Here is a 16414-nt window from a genome sequence, read left to right as displayed (position 1 = left end):
GTGATCACATGGTGTGTGAATGACATCAGTTCAGCTAAACATTTGGGGAACCTGGCTGTGGTCTCTCTGGGCTTCATGAACTGATTTCTCCTGGGGAAGATCTGAAAAGAGGGACCAGGACCAGAGTTCCTCTTTAAAGGGCAGGCAAGGACAAGCGGGACACCAGGTCAGTGTGTGCTCTGTGGGTGTATGTTGATAATGACCCATTTCTCACCTATAGGACAAAGGATGGGGAACCTCCTCAGACCCCCCCCCCCCAAATCTCCTAAGCAAATGGAAGGAGTTTTTCTTTGTTGTATTCAAATCTCCAGGACTCTGGTTGCTGCAAGTAGCACTGTAGGCAGCTACACGTTGCTGTGCTTACTTTACTGGCAGCCGCCTAATGAGACTCTGAGGCAAGGGATTCGGGTGTTGGCAGCTGGTGGCAGGAGATGGGAAAGTCTTCATGGACACACTCTGTTAGAGCTGATGGCTTTGTGCTGTGACTACCACTTACCACAAATGTCACAATTATATAAACTGCATGGTTTCTAGGGTGGTAAGGAAACCTGCCTTCTGTTGTCAGAATACAAGACAGAAAGGACCGTGCATTGCCCCTTCCTGACCCAATCCTGGATCCTGGCTTCCTCCTGGCCGGTGCCTCCACAGGGGAACATTTTTGAAACAGGAAAATTGTGTCATACCCAGTCACTGTTAAACTACACCTTAGTCTGCTCAAAAAAAAAAAAAAAAGGCTTCTGTCCCAAAGAGTATCCACTTATTGCTTGCCTATGGGGGCGCTCTTCCCAGCCCCTCCCCCAAATGGGTCTAGTTGGGGGCGGGGCACCCTGCAGTCATCTGCCCCAGGGCCCTGCAATTTTAGGGTGGAGCCTCTTTGGAGCTGCCCAAGTAGAGCCTGAGCCACGTTTTCTAGGGCTGGGCTGTGTGCAGCGAGGCACAACTCTCGGAGAAGGACTTTGTGGTGAGTAGCGATCCCGAGGGAACGGGGAGGTGGGGCTTCTGTCAGAGGCTGCTCCAGGATTCGGTAGAAACCCTCCTGTCAGCCCAGGCTAGGCAGCTGTATAGGAAGACTGGAGGGGGCTGTGGGTCGGAACTGCTTGCCTGCTAGGTGGGGCCTTTGGCTACCGCTCCCAGTATGCTTTGGGTTTGAGACAAGCAGACCCCAAGTCCACAAGGATGTTCATGATATGTCACAACCACACAGGTTCACTGTTGAGGTATGGCCCTGCACACAGGTGGCCAAGAACTGGTGAGTAGGGCAGAGTTCTGCAAGCAAATGGTCACCCTCTCAAGGCCAGACAGATGCCACTGTGAGTCCAAGGCCACAGAGATCTATGTCCTCTGATGGGCCAGATGACCAGTGAGTCAGTTCAAGGTCCTAAGATGGTCCTGCAATGATACCTGAGAGCAATACCAGCAGCCCCCTGGTGTGGACCAACACCTTAATGATGGAATGGCAGACTGCTTGGGAAGAGCTTGGGCCCCGGGTAACAGACTCCCTCCCCTCTAGCCCTGCTCCGGACAGTGCCAGCATGAGTGAACGCATGAACACCACTGAAATCTTCGATGGCATCCGCTTCCCAGGGTTCATGCACACCCGGGAGTCCCTGCAAGCGGCTTGCTCTTTCCAGTTCCAGGACACAGACATCCTCTTGGTAACGTTCCCCAAGTCAGGTGAGAGACAGGCTGGGACAAGGGCCCTGGGCAATCCAACACCAGGGCTTCCTTCCACCCCTCCTCACCTTCCACCCTTTCTGGCAGGATAGAGTAGACCCTCTCTCTCCCTGTCACCTGTGAATTTGGTATGAGCTGCCTTTCTGGCTTTCGTCAGTAGCAGCTCCATGAAGCCCCTCACTAGCCTCCTTGGCCAGTCGTTTTTCTTTCTAGCAGCCTCAGAAGCTCAGGGTATCCCGGGCACCAGCAGCCCTCCCTCCCGGTACCTTAGTCAGGTTCCCACAAACTTCTCATACTCTCTCTGCACTTGCTTGAACATGTTTCTGAGCCCACAGAAAGAGTGTTAGGGATGATGTGGGGTGTATGTATACTGAGAACCTGGCTTTAATTCTGAGGCATGCGGTCCTTTGGGGACAAACTTTTCCTTGCTCTCAGTCATGCTGAGGTGAATGGTATACAGCACCCCAGTGAAGTATGTTTATGTGGGGACAGGAACTCCCTAATTCCATAGGACTCCCTGATCTACTGTCCTGTCCTTCATTATGTTCAGGGTACCAGCATAGTTCTGCAGGACCCTACGTGAGCATCCTTTCCATCCTGAATCCATGAGGATGGGCACAGGGTTGAGGATCCTAACCGGGATAGTTTGCTTTTTGTCTCCTGGGCACAGCCCAGCTAGGGCACAGTGCTCATTAAGACCAAGATCTGCCTCATGTGACTTGGCCACCAGGGCCACCTGAACTACCAGTGACCTAAGTCAGTCAACAATTCAGTAGACAGGGCCAAGTACTCCTCCTATACCCCACATTCCTGACAAGTCTTTCTCTTGCACCAGGACCCCTTCCCCTCCACCCCACATAGTTGTCCCACTTCCCAGCCCCCACACTTCCTGGATCAGAGCCCTCTATTCTCATCTTAACAGATTTACCCAGGGGCCTGGTCTGTGGGCTGGGCTTCCCACTGAAGGAATGCAGTGGGTGGGCTGGGATCCACCAGACTGTGCCTACAGCCTCTCAGTACGTCCTCCTAAAGGGTAGGGCAGCAGAGCTATGGGCCCTGAGTCCTGGATCCAGGCCATCAGTGCCCCTGTAAGGGGCAGAGGTGAGGGCAAATCATCTCTCAATAACTGCACAAGTTCATCCAGACCCAGCAAGTTCTGGCCTGTAGCAGGTGGGATACACTGCTGAATCTTATCACTAGTCCTTGAACTGGGCACAGGCAGAGGGGAAGGAAGGGCCATACCTGCTCTAAAAAGCCTTTTCTGGTTTGTGTTTTCTTAGGCTGGTTCTGTCTGATATTAAAAAAAAAAAAAAAAAAAAAAAAAAAAAAAAAAAAGGTGATAACCTTCTTCTCCATACTGGAAGCCAGAAAAGCTAAGGGAAGGCCCTGTGGCCTTCTATTTCCATCGAGGTCCCTAGGATTTGCTATCCCTGAAGGTGACCCCAGAAAAGTGTGGTTGCTTGAGGGGATTAGACATCCAAACAATTCCCAGAACACCCTCCTCTCTGGCCAGGGCCAAAGATCCTTATCAGATGTCTAAGGTAGAGAAACGGGTTGTGGCACATCCCGGTGGAGTATTTGCTTTGTGTAGGTGAGGACCCAGGTTACATTCTTAGCAGAGAAATCCAGATAAGCATTCTGGAAAGAAGGCTAGAAGGTTCTGGAACCCTCCATTGTGTGAGACAAGTGTCGTGACTCACTCCTTTAATCCTAGCATTTTGGAGGCAGGGGTGGTTCAAGACCAGCCTGGTCTACAGAACTAGTTCGAGTGCAGTCAGAGTGAAATAGAGGTATCTTGTCACGAAAAAACAAACTAACGAATCAGAAAGGGGTACCATGGTTTCCCCTCAGGGAGCTCCTGCTGCCTGTCATACTGCTGACATGCACAGGAAGCCACCAGGAGCTGGGTGACAGTTCCATGCCCAAATGCTCCTCTTACTCCAGCTGACCACCCTCCTCACAGTTCAGTGGCTAGCCCTCCTGAAAAGGCTTCTGCAGATCTGCGCCACAGTTTTCCCTCTTTCTGCCTCATCTCTCTCCTCTGCCTTGCCTGGTGGAATTACTGTGGTATCACACATACCAAGGATGCTTCAAACCATCCACACAGTGAGTGCCCATCTCAGACCAGAGCCCTCCAGCACGATGCAGGGAGCCGGCGTGTAAGAGTGTTCTCAGGACAGCTCTTCCACAATGGAGCCTCTCTTCCTCTCTGCCCTGCCCTCACATTCCTGCATCTGATGCCTTCCTGGCCTTAGCTTCCCTTCTATCCCTGCCTGTCATCCCCTGAATAGCAGCCTCAACATTCTCATAATCTAATCCTTATGGTATGTGGGCTCACGAGGCAGAAGGGATTTTGCAGTCATAATTAGACTAAAGACCTCTAGATGGAGGCCATCACGGATCATGGAGTTCAGCTACAGCATCCCTAGAAAGTGTTCCCTAAGGCTCAGACAGCAAAGGAGTTAGGATGACAGGAGCCGGACGGGAGATGTGGTGGTGCTGCGGTGATGCTTTTGCCCTCAGATGAGACAGTTTGGAAGGACCGTGTTAGCCCTAAGAAGCTGGAAAGGGAAAGGTTGCAAGAAAACAGTGTCCTCAGCAATACCAACCCCACTAGCACTCTGACACCAGAGCTACGAGAGGGGTTGCACAAAACATGTTGAAAGCCGCTGGCTTGGTGGTTATCTGTAACATTTACTTATTTGTGTGTGTGTGTGTGTGTGTGTGTGCGCACGTGTGTGCTCAGGTACACGCTGTGGCACTTCCGATGTTTAGAGGTCAGACGACAACTTTCAAGAGACAGTTTTCTCTTTCTACCATGTAGTTCTCAAGGGAGTTTATCAGGCTTGGTGGCAAGCCTTCTTACCCATTAAACTGACTCACTGGTCTAGTTCCTGCCTATTCGGTACAGCAGCTGAACGGGAGGGGACAGTAGTGGTGTATCCAGGAAGGTGCTTGACCACTGCCTCCATGACCAGGGCCACACCCTGTTTATACCACACTTAGCACCATACAAGTGCCAGCCACTCATGGTCTGGAGTAAATAGAGGCCTGAGTGGGCTACCGTGTAAACATCCAAGTGCTGAGGACCAGGTCTTGCGTTAGCAGAGCACAGGGGGATGTGGGCATCTCTCTCCCCGCCTCTCAGAAAACCTGCTTTTGCATCTACTCCTATAGTAGCTGCTTATCCTCCCCAAGATCCCAGAGGCTGACAGGATCTGCGGAATGGAACACCACCTAGCCCTCAGGAACGCTCATGCCTTCCTGTTCCAGCGAGCACAGCGCTCTGCCTACCTTTAGCTCTGCCTACCTTCACAAATGCAATGGATGATGACTAAGCCATGCCCATAAGGCAGGAAGGTGGAAAGCCCCAGTGTTCCCTAGAAGCCACTCTTGCCCAGTGTCTGTGTGGTCCCAGAACTATCAATGGGGTCTTTTACATCCACATCTCCTATCGCCTCTGTAGCATCGGGTCTTACCCACAGTGCCTTCCCCTTGTTTGTGATCTCAGTTACCCACACTCAGTGTAAAAACGTTAAAGGGAAAGTTCTAGAAATCACTAACTCTTGTGTGAGAAAAAACTCATGCCGTCTGCTTCCTCCAACCTGAGTCATGATTCTCCCTGCTATGTCATATCTGCCGCCACTGACCTCAAGTGGACGTTCCCAGTTATCAGATCCAGGGTCACAGAACCCAGTCTTTCTTTCATGTTACCCTCAAGCCTCAAAGCACATGAGCTGTCCAACCCAGACAGAGAAGCCAGAAGGTGCTTCCCTCCCTGAAAAGGTACACATTCTCAACTCAATAAGGAAAAGACAGAATCGTCTCAGGCTGCCAAGGTCTGTGGAGACAAACCCTGTGAAAGTCTGAAGCCGAGAGAAGAAATCCAAGCTAGCTTTGCTGCTGTCCTTAGTGAGGTCGGTCGCTGAGCAACACGGAGAAGGTGGTAAAACTTTAGGTCCTGTTTTGGGCCTTGTGTGCCCTGTGGGGAGAGAAGCAGGGTGGCCTGCCCAGCTCCTCTGCCCCCAGAACAAAGAAAGAGAGTGGCCCTTGTGGTCACAGGAAACTAGCTGCAATCTCCAGCCTGGAGCCAGGCGAGACACAGAGAGAAAAAAGCCACTAGATGACAGACAGATGACCGATGGCAGTGTGCTGCCGTTCCCCTTGCTGTCCTTATTTATGGGTTTTTGAATTTGTTTTGAGACAGAGTCTCTGTGTAGCCATGGCTGACCCGGAGCTCACTGTATAGACCAGCCTGGCCTAGAACTCAGAGATCCACCTGCCCGATAGGATCAAAGGCATGTGCCACACTGCCCCATCCTAAAGTGTTAGTGTAATACAGTTTACAGGAGAGAAGTAAGGCTGGGAGAGCGTGTTCCCATGACCTCGGTTACAGAGCATCCTTCCAGCTCCGTATGCTATTGTTGAGTCAGAGACACCCACTGCTGGAGAGTTCCTGTTAGATTTCGTGATGAGCTGTGTCTTGTGCGGACACGAAAACTGTTTCCTTTCTTTATTTTTAGAAAGAGGGTCTTACTATGGAGCCCTGGCTGGCCTTGAACTTGCTTTGTAGACCATACAAGCCTTGAACTCATGGAGATCCTCCTGCCTCTGCCTCCCTAAGGGATTAAAAGTGTGTTCCACTGCTCCTGGCACTAGGGGACTTTCTTTTCTTTTCTTTTTAAAAGAATTATTTATTTATTTTAGGTATATGAGTACACAGTAGCTGTGTTCAGACACACCAGAAGACACACCATCAAATTCCATTACAGATGGTTGTGAGTCACTATGTGGTTGCTGGGATTTGAACTCAGAATCTCCGGAAGAGCAGTCAGTGCTCTTAACCCCTGAGCCGTCTCTCTGGCCCAACTCGGGAACTTTCTAATTCACCTCTCCACACTGACCAGCTAGCACTGGGTGAGTGTGAGATCTTTCTCTCATGCTGGAACTATCTATAATAGTCAAGGTAAGGAGAGCTTATGTTGGCTCACGGTTCCAGAGATCCCAATCCATGACCGGGGTGGTACCATGGCTTTGGTCTGGTGCCACATCACAGAAGAGAGGACTTGGCAAAGCAAATCCACTGTGACTGAGAAGTGAGAAAAGGAAGGGAAAGGAACTAGGGTCCAGTGAGAGATCACATAGGGCTATACGAAAAGCCCTCAGGTCCATCCAAGTACACAGCATAAGAGAAGAGAAACACACATCAGATATAGGAAGTTGGAAGAATGATTCCTAACATGGGCAAGACCCAAGGTTTGAAGACTGGAAACAAACAAAAGCAGCCGTGGCAGGCAGCACATGTCTGTCATCCCAGCACTCAGAGGCTCAGGAAAATGAGAAGTTTAACACGAGACCCAGCTCAAAATAAGGAAGAGACTAGGAAGCTACTATCTCAGAAAACATTCTGCCATGATCCAAAGGCCTCCAAACAGCCCTTATCTCCTTACTGTCCCCTCCTCCCTCTAACACACACGTCCTTCAGAGACATTCTGGATTCAAGCCCGAGTGCTGGCTAGCCAAATATTGCCAGACCTAGTCTTTCTTGCCTCTGAGCTTGAGGGAAATCACTAACATTTTGCACTGTACTTAGGAACAGTCACTATATGGACGTTATAAAGTCCAAAGGTGGTGGTGGTGGTGCACCTGAATCTTTGTGAGTTCGAGGCCAGCCTGCTCTGAGAGTTGCAGAACAGCTGCTACATGGTGAGACCCTGTCTATCTCAAAACAAACAAAAACGACGACGAAAATGAAAGATTTGCTGGTTGCTTGCAATTTTCACACTTGGTTTACTTCTGTGCTCTGTGAAATAAGCTCTTGCTCTGTGTTTTGCCAAATGGCTACTCTGTTGACCCAGAGGGGTTGTCCTGCACCACAGCTCTGAGCTGCCCCTTCCTGACCATGCTCCTGTCTGCCACTGGGCTGCCTGTGGGGGCCGTGTGCTGTTTCCCACTGAGCACCACTTGTGTTCTGAGGTCCGGCTGCCATGTGTTTCTTTTCTGTATAATTTCAGCACCAACTTGCCCAAGTCTGTAGAAACCCGAAGGTATTTTTATTGGAATTGAGTTTGATTTACAGATTAGCATGGGAGAATTGGTCTGTTTATTTTGTTAAGACATCCTGTCTAAGGACAGAGGATTCTCCATCTGCCCAGCCTACCCCCATATCTTCACCGAGGCGAGAACACTCTTCCCACATAGTCTTTACCCCTTCCTTCCTGTTAGTCCCTCACTGGTGTAGTAGGGTTTTTTCTCTGCTGTTATACCTCAAAGTTGCTCTGGGGCCCATGAGGACAACTAATATTCTTTATATTTTTAATTTTAAAAAGTTTTATTTATGATTTTTTAGAAAAGATTTATTTATACATTTAACGGATGAATACACTGTTGCTGTCTTCAGAAACACCAGAAGAGGGCAAAGGATGCCATTACAGATGGTTGTGAGCCACCATGTGGTTGCTGGGAATTGAACTCAGGACCTCTGGAAGAGCAGTCAGTGCTCTTAATCGCTGAGCATCTCTCCAGCCCTATTTATGATTTTTTTTGTGGTGAAAAAAAAAGTGTATATTTAGAATTAGCCATCTGAACTCAGTTTAGATGATCCAATTTTTTAATGTATATGGGTGCTTTGTCTGCATGTTTGTCTTTATGGTAAATGTCTGGTTCCTGAGGGGACCAGAAGAAGTTGTCACACCCCCTGGAACTGGAGTTACAGACAGTTGTGAGCTGCCACGTGGGGAATTGAACCCACATCCTCGGGAATAGCAACCAGTGGTCTTTAACCACTGGACCATGTCTCTGGTTCCAAGACTTGTGTTTTTTCTTTTAAAGCATACTCTTCTCTTTCTTCTTACCTTCCTTTTCTTCCCCTGTGATGCAAAGGCTAAAACCTAGGGCTTTATGTTTCGAGGCAAGTGATCTTCCTCTGAGCTTAGATCCCCAAAACAAGCTTTTTAATAACGTGCTAAGGCTGTAGGATAGAAATTGACACTAAAAACTAGGGTTCTAACAAATTCTGAGAAGAACCCTAAGTGGGTATGCAGGAAAGCGATTTTAGGTGAGGGGCCACAAGCAGGCAGTTTTGTGGTGAAGGCATAGGAAGACAAGAGGAAGTGGCTGGGATTTGGCTCAGTGGTAGAGTTCTGGCTTAATTTAAACACATCCCTGAGTTCTACCTGTAGGACTCCAAGAAAGGGAGAAAGAGGGAAAACAGAAGTGGGGGGTGTGGTAGAGTAAACCCAGGCTCTTTAAAAAAAAAAAAAAAAAAAAAAAAAAAAAAAACCTAAATCAAAGTTACCTAGCTGTGGCAGAGATGAGGGACTAGGAAACCCCTGAGTTCTCATGTACAGGACGTTAGCAGAAATACAGGCGATAAAAGCCAGAGCAAAGGCCAGGTGTGAGGACTTAAGCCTTTAATCCCAGCAGTTGGGAGTGGAGGCAGGTGTGACACTGCAGGTTCAGTGCCGGCCCAATCCACACAGTGAGAACCCAGACAGCCAGGGCTATGGAGACAGATCCTGTCTCAGCAGACAGACATTGATTAAAGCCTCAAACAGAAGTAAGGAACACGGGGAAGCATGGGAGATCACTCAGCTGGACCAGGTTTGGGTTCTGTGGTCTGCGCACTCAGAACAGCGAGAGAGGACCAGGCTTGCTTCAGAATCCTTGCAAGGGTTGAGGATGCACACAGTAAACCTGTTACTCAGAGGGGAAAAGAAAAGCTGGGAATGTCTTAGGCAGAAGTAGTCACACCCCAACATCTGCTGTACCCCCACTCCTACCCCTTGTCCTGCAGGTACCACCTGGATGCAGCAGGTTCTGAGCCTCATCTTCTGCGAGGGGCACTTGTGGCCTATTCACCACCTCCCCAACTGGGCCCGCGCGCCCTGGGTAGAGCAGATCTCCTTTGGCAGCCTCCTTTCCAAGCTTAACCCTTCCTGGCCTCGACTGCTCACCACCCACCTGAATGCCAAAGGGCTGGCTCCAGCTCTAATGAAGTCCAAGGCCAAGGTAAGGAGACACCACCTTCATGCACCTAAGCATCTCACATAAGACAGGATTCAGACATTGGATGTCCAAGGGGTTTAGCTTTACCTTCAAGGCCTGGGGTGAAGGATATGGAATGCCTGTAGGTAGGGGAAAAGCACAGCAGCAGCAGACGTGGGCTGGAGGTGAGGCAGGGTCTCTACAGAAGGAGGAGGGAGGGTGAGTCAGGCAGGTTAGCTCATTGTCCAGGTGTGGTGAATGTCAGTGATTGGCTCTGGGAGAGAGAGATCCCTTCCTAACTTGGTGGGAAGGCGCTAGAGAAACTCAAGCAGGTCTTGGGGACACAGGTCTACACTGGATAGCCCAGTGGTAGTATTGGTGAAGCACTGTTAGGCAAGACTCACTTACTCTGTGTGTGGTAGTGGCCATCAGCTGCCTAGAGCCTGAGGGAATGAGTAACAGTCCCCCCCAACCCCCAAATAAAAATGTTAACTGTAATAATAAAGAAACCAAAACATGCCCCCAGGGGCCACCCATTCACTACCGTACAGGATTCCACCCACTGCTGCTCAGTGATCAAGTGTGGTCCCTGCCTGGCATCCACCATGCCACTGCTGTGGTGGGGGGCTGCAGGCTAGCATTGCATAACTCTTCCCACCCCCACTTCTAGACTGGAGCTGGGGTCCGGGGCTCAAGTACTTTAAGTAAAGCAGCAGGGGGAAGTCTTGAAGCTCAGAGCTCTGAGATTTGGGACTCTGTCCACCAGGTGGTGTATGTGGCCCGGAACCCCAAGGATGTTCTGGTTTCTTTCTACCATTTTCACCGAATAGCCGGCTTCCTGCCCAATCCCAGCTCCTTTGAGGACTTTGTGGATGAGTTTCTCAAGGGTACAGGTGGGTCTCAGGGACTGAGGTGGCTCTCAGAGTCCCCTCGTCACCCAGCTGGTGGGCAGCCTTGCTTCCAGTCGCCTCTGAGGTCACCCTGCTCCTCCTGGGACCCAGCCACACTCAGCTGAGGCTGCAGACTTTCTGTGTTTCTTCCTTGTTCAGGCTTCTTCGGCTCCTGGTTTGACCACGTGAAGGGGTGGCTGGGCCTCCAGAAGGACCTAACTTTGCTTTTTGTCACCTATGAGGAGCTGCACCAGGTGGGCACCCCTTCCACATATCCAACAGGCCACTTCCTCAGCCCAAGCCCTGACGTGTGGCATCCTCAGCTCTTCCAGAATATTCTGCGAAGCTTGTTTTCCTAAGACAGGACTGTCAACGATATTGGTGCTTTCAGAACTCCTAGCTGCTCCTGATTCAGACATGCTGTCCTACAGCTTTCCGAAAGCAACAGCCATTGTGAGACGTGTTGGTAGGAGTTTCAAGCAATTTTTATCTTATTTTTTGCGAATCAGTGTTTGTCTTTGTGTATGTTTGGACCATGCGGTGCCCAAGAAGGTCAGAAGAGGGCATTGGGTCCCCTGGAACTGGAGTTATGAATAGTTGTAACCACCATGTGGGTGCTGGGAATCAAACTTTCTTAACTTCAGGGTCATCTCTCCAGCCCAAGTTTCAAGAATTATTACATTTTCTTTTATTTGTGTGTGTGTATCTTCCAGTGTCAGTGGGGGCCAGAAGAGGACACTGACTCCCCTGAAGCTGGAGTTACAGGGAGCTTTGAGCTTCTTGATGTAGATGCTGGGATTTGAACCTGCATCCTCTAGAACAAGTACTCAGCTATTCAGCCATCTCTCTAGCCCCAAGGATTTTAAATGTACATTTACAAGTCTAATTTATTGTGGGGCTGGGAAAATAGCTAAATTGGTAAAGTGTTCCTATTACATGTACAAGGGCCTGCATTTGATCCTCAGAACCCATGTTTAAACAACCAGGTTTGGTAAAACATGAGGGAGAGGCCGAGACAAGCAGATCCCTGTGGCTTACCTGGCTGGCCAGCCTAGTCTGTTTGGTGAGTTGAAGGCTTGTGATAGACCTTTCATCAACAAATTAAGGTGGGCTTCTCTAAAGAATGTAACCTGAGATTTTCCTACATGCACACACACGGACCCAAACACATAGACACACAGAGAAGCAAGAATTTAGAGACCAGTGAGATGTCCCAGTGGATAAAGACATTTGTTGGTCTGGTTTGATCCCTGAAAACCATATGGTGAAGATGGAGAACTGACCCCTGTTTTCTCCCCCTGTGCCTTAAGTTATACAACTGGCTATATAACTGGTGTTATTTTTGGGTTTATTCATCAAAGTGATCTTTGATTCACGTTTGACTGCATCTGAAAATACAGATAAGCCCCTCTGAGCAGCTTCGATGCATGGATACAGGCGCTTTCTTTGCTCCTCCTTCCAGCCCCTGTACTTTCTAATGGAACAGACAGGCCTTGTGATTACTCAGCCCACCCTGGCACAGCCAGCAAATTGCATGCCTGATGCTGGAGAACCTTGAGTTCTCTGAGCTGTTCCAATATTATGTGTAAACAGCAAGATTTTAGCTCAGAATAACAAGATGAGATCTCCTTTTTCACAGTGTTTTAAATTCCATCCACAAGGCTGCCCTTTCCTCTGTCTGCAGCTTTGGCTCCAGCTGTTGATGCTGTGTGTGCTTATGGATTTTTGGGAATCCAGGATCTGTTGGGCCTTAGAAACTGTACACATTTACCCCCAGCAGACAACACTGGTTTGGCCTGAAGACATTAAAACAAGGAAAACAAAGACAGTCAGGAATAGATTCAGCAGAGGTTTAGACCTTCCCCACAAAATGAATCTTGACAACAAAATTTAAAGCTCAGTTTTCAAAGCTTATTTTTAAATCAAATTCTTTGAAGATGTGACACCTCTGAGTGTCAGATACAACATGACCTGAACTCGGAGATAATTAGTATTCGAGGTTTTATTTTTCAATATTTTTATTCCCTGCTTCCTTGGTGGTGTTGGCCTGATACTACTCAGCCCCAGGTTACAGACAGCTGTGGGCTGCCGTGTGGGTGCCAGGGATGGAACCTGGTCCCTCTGCAAGAACAAGTGCTCCTAACTGCTGAGCCATCTCTCCAGCATCCCACCCTGCATCCTACATGACTATTAATATTCTGTGGATAGACATAGCTAAAAGAAATTCCTTTTGTGGTTGGTTTTATAATGTTTCCAGCTACTCCCTATAGCAGATAATACAGAATTTAGCATGCTTGTTCACAAATTTAAGTTACTTGCACTATTTTTTAATGTATATTGGGGGTAGGGGTGAGGCACTGCCTCTCTGTGTAGCTCTGGCTGTTCTAGAGCTCATTCTGTAGGCCACTCTGGCCTCAGACTCACTGAGATCGGCTTGAGTCAGCCTCATGAGTGCTGGAATTTCTGGGCTTATTTTTATTTTTAAGTATGTGATGTGTGTACTTGTGTGTTCTATATTGATATTTATGCACTGGATCTCTTGGAGGTCCCGTGGCTGGGTACTGGAAACTGACCTTGGAGCAGTCCCAAGAGCAGTATGCCCTCTAAATCATTACATTGTTTCTCTCCTCACTACTCGTCCTATGTTAATGCCTTAACTATGTATCCATTCCTCTGAATCCAGAAACCTCGCTGTACCATCCAGAAGTTAAGTAAATTCCTGGGGCGCCCCCTGGGGCCGAAAGAGGAGGACATCATACTGGAACACAGCAGCTTTGCCTTCATGAGCCAGAGCAACATGGTCAACTACAGCCTTTTGTCCAAGGAGATCATAGACCAGAGCCAGGGCAAGTTCCTCAGGAGAGGTAGGTGTCCCTCCCAGCCTCCATTCAGATACCCAGGGCCCATCCTTCAGCCCTTCTCTTTTGTTTGTATGTTTTGAGAGAAAGATCTCTATGCAGTCCTGGTTGTCTTGGACTTTGCTATGTAGACTAGGCCAGCCTCAAACTCACGGAGCTCTTTATGCTCCCCCCTCCTGTGTTTGCCATTCCTCCTGGCAGCATCTGATTACAGCCCCCAGCCTACCCAGTGGATTTGCTTCCTGACCTTCCTCCCCGCCTTTCTCGTTGCTCCCCAGTTTCTGTGTGATACTGAGGAGCTCCATTACTTCTGGTCCTGCCTCCACAGGGCTCCCCCTTTGGCCCCAGGCTACAGCTCTGACTCAGACCACTCCTCCAGGAGCCACCTGAATTTCTGAATACCTTTCAGAAAATGCCCCAAACTTCACCGCTAGCAACTCCTCCGAAAGAATCTGACCTTCGCCATTATGACAGGCATTGTGTTCCAGCACTGCCTGAGCCCTGCCCTGCCCACCCAGTTCTGAAGAAAGAGTAGTAGAAAAGGTCTCCATCTACCTGAGTACCTGTGGGATTCTTGGATGCAGAAAAGAGAGGAGCCTGTGAACCCTCATGGCAACTAAAACTATGTCTTGCAATTGTCCCTGATAAAACCTCTCAGTGGGCCTGGACCTCTGGCCTGTGTGCCAAATAGGCCTTGTTTTTCTCAACAGTCAGAATACTTGGAACTGTCCTCAAAGTCTCCAACAAGACAAATCCTCAGGACAGGTCTTCAGGGCACATGAAACCTGACACTGGCCCCCAAACCCTAGCCAAATGTGTGAACAGCAAGACTTGAGCTTGGTCCAGGATGGGGCAGCCATGGGTGCCCATGACCATATTAGCAGCTATGCAAAGTACGCAGACTAGGGAATGTTCTCACATAGCCCTGGAGGTCAGAGCAAGGCTCCTCCTCATGTCTTTCACTCCTCTGGTGACAGTGTTCATAGCTTCTGGCTACATCACTTTAGGCTCTGTCTTGATTAGGGTTTCATTGCTGTGAAGAGACATCATGACCATGTTATAAAGCAAAACATTTTATTGGGGCTGACTTACGTGTTCAGAGATTTAGTCCATTATCATCATGGTGGGAAGCATGGCAGTGTGCAGGCAGACGTGGCACAGGAGGAGCCGAGAGTTCAACATCTTGATCTACAGGCAGCAGGACATTCTGTGCCACAGCAGGCAAGGCTTGAGCATAGAAGACCTCAAGGCCCGCCCCCACTGTGACATACTTCCTCCAACAAGACCACACCTACTCCAACAAGACCACGCCTCCTAATAGTGCTACACCCTACAGGCTAAGCATTCACACACATGAGTCTACAGGACCATTCCTATTCAAACCACCCCAGATACTACTCTTACCCTCTGAGGGCGCCAGTTACTAGATTAGGCCTCTCTCCTCTTAACCTATTTCTAAATTAAGGCATGTTCCCAGGTATCAGATGGGAGGTTCACATGCCTCCTGCAGGACATAATTCAGAATGTGGTAATGGAGAGAAGCAACTGTCAGTCTCTCGGCTGTGGTGTGTTCTTGTCTTCTCTCCTCACCTGACTCACACCATCTGCCCTTACTCTAGGTGTCGTGGGGAACTGGAGGGAACACTTTACTCCTGAACTGAATGAAAAGTTCAACGCTGTCTACCAGTCCGAGATGGGTGACTCTGGCCTTTGCCTCCCCTGGACCATGGACTGACCCTTCTGACCCATCTAGCCTAGTCACATGGACCTATCCTACTGGCTGTGCTCCTGGTCTAGCCTGTCCTCTTATGGTGCTATGTCCCTGGTCTAGCAATAAAAGCCCAGATCCATGTTGTACAGACTCTGCCCCAGTTTCAGCCTAGACCTGTGCACTTTACCCTGGGACCTGAGGGACAAAGGGGACATATACCCCCCAGGACCCTCTTTTGTCTCTAGAGCTTGGCCCTTTACTAGGTTGCAGTCCCAAAGCTTTCTTTAGACCCTCCAGATAAGACTACCCTAAACCTTATATCCCAAGCTCATTTTTCCTGAGAGCAAGAGTGAAGATGTAGAAAAGTGGGAGGAGCCTGTGGGTTTCCCTAGGAGACCAAATCTAGACCAGAGAAGTCAAAGCAAGCATTAGAAATAAACACTGACAAACCCAAGTAATGGGAAAGGTCTCTGCCCACTCACTGGGGCTCCCAGAGTATGTGGGCTGCCTACCAAGATGGCTGCCATCCCAGCCACAGGTACACACAGCAGCAAGCTTTTGCTCTGAGAAGAAGGGTTGGCAGCAGTGGGCATAATGAGGCCCAAGTGGAGCCAGAAAGTTCCTTCTCATCCTCCCCATCCCTGAATGCTGCCCATGTGCCTGAATTCCATGGAATACTCTAATGGCAATATGACAAAAATCCAGCCCTGGCTTAAAGCCAAGGAGTGACTTGATCCAAGGAGCTGGCTCCAGACTCGGTTGATTAAGAGCTCTGTCCTGTTTTCATTTATAGGAGCTGTGTGCTCACGCACTGTGATGAGAACAACCCTCTCTAGACCCTTGGGCCTTGGCTCAGCTGTTGGAAAGAGCCCCTGGTCTTTTGTTTGTTTGTTTGTTTGGTTGGTTGGTAGGTTTGGTTTTGTTTTTTGCAGGACAGGGCACACTGAGTGTGCTTGAGCCTAGGAGCTCAGCCCCACAGCAACAAATTCCTCCAACAAGGCCACACCTACTCCCACCAGGCCAAGAGAATCCATGAGGCCACATGAACGTACAGACTCTCCGGGGTCTGAGTGCAGATCTGGAAGCTTGACCCCTTTGCCTGTTCTGTTGGGGAACACTAAGGTATCCCAATGCCAAGAACAATCATCCTGAACATTGTGGCACAATCGTCCACTGCCCAGCCCTAACCATGGTCCGGAAGTAAAGATGTACCAGGTCTGAGGCAGACAGTGAGAGTACTGTGACTGTGAGCTTCTCCCTCAGAATCTTGCTGTCAAAAGCTAAACCCAGATTGC

The 16414-nt window shown here is 49.3% G+C and overlaps 1 protein-coding gene across 1 annotated transcript; it reads left to right on the top strand.

Moving 5' to 3' along the window:
* Window positions 1–1532: 1532 nt before the first annotated feature.
* On the top strand, window positions 1533–15143 carry LOC308436106 (sulfotransferase 2B1-like; the record flags this gene model as incomplete). Its single annotated transcript, XM_080936899.1, has 6 exons — window positions 1533–1674; window positions 9470–9684; window positions 10427–10553; window positions 10710–10804; window positions 13234–13414; window positions 15028–15143. 6 exons carry the CDS (start codon window positions 1533–1535, stop codon window positions 15141–15143), a joined length of 876 nt encoding a protein of 291 aa, XP_080793025.1.
* Window positions 15144–16414: the final 1271 nt, after the last annotated feature.

The sequence above is a fragment of the Micromys minutus genome (genome assembly GCF_963924665.1).
Source record: "Micromys minutus genome assembly, chromosome: 24".
NCBI classification, from domain to species: domain Eukaryota; kingdom Metazoa; phylum Chordata; class Mammalia; order Rodentia; family Muridae; genus Micromys; species Micromys minutus.
This window is presented reverse-complemented; position numbering and strand designations above follow the sequence as displayed.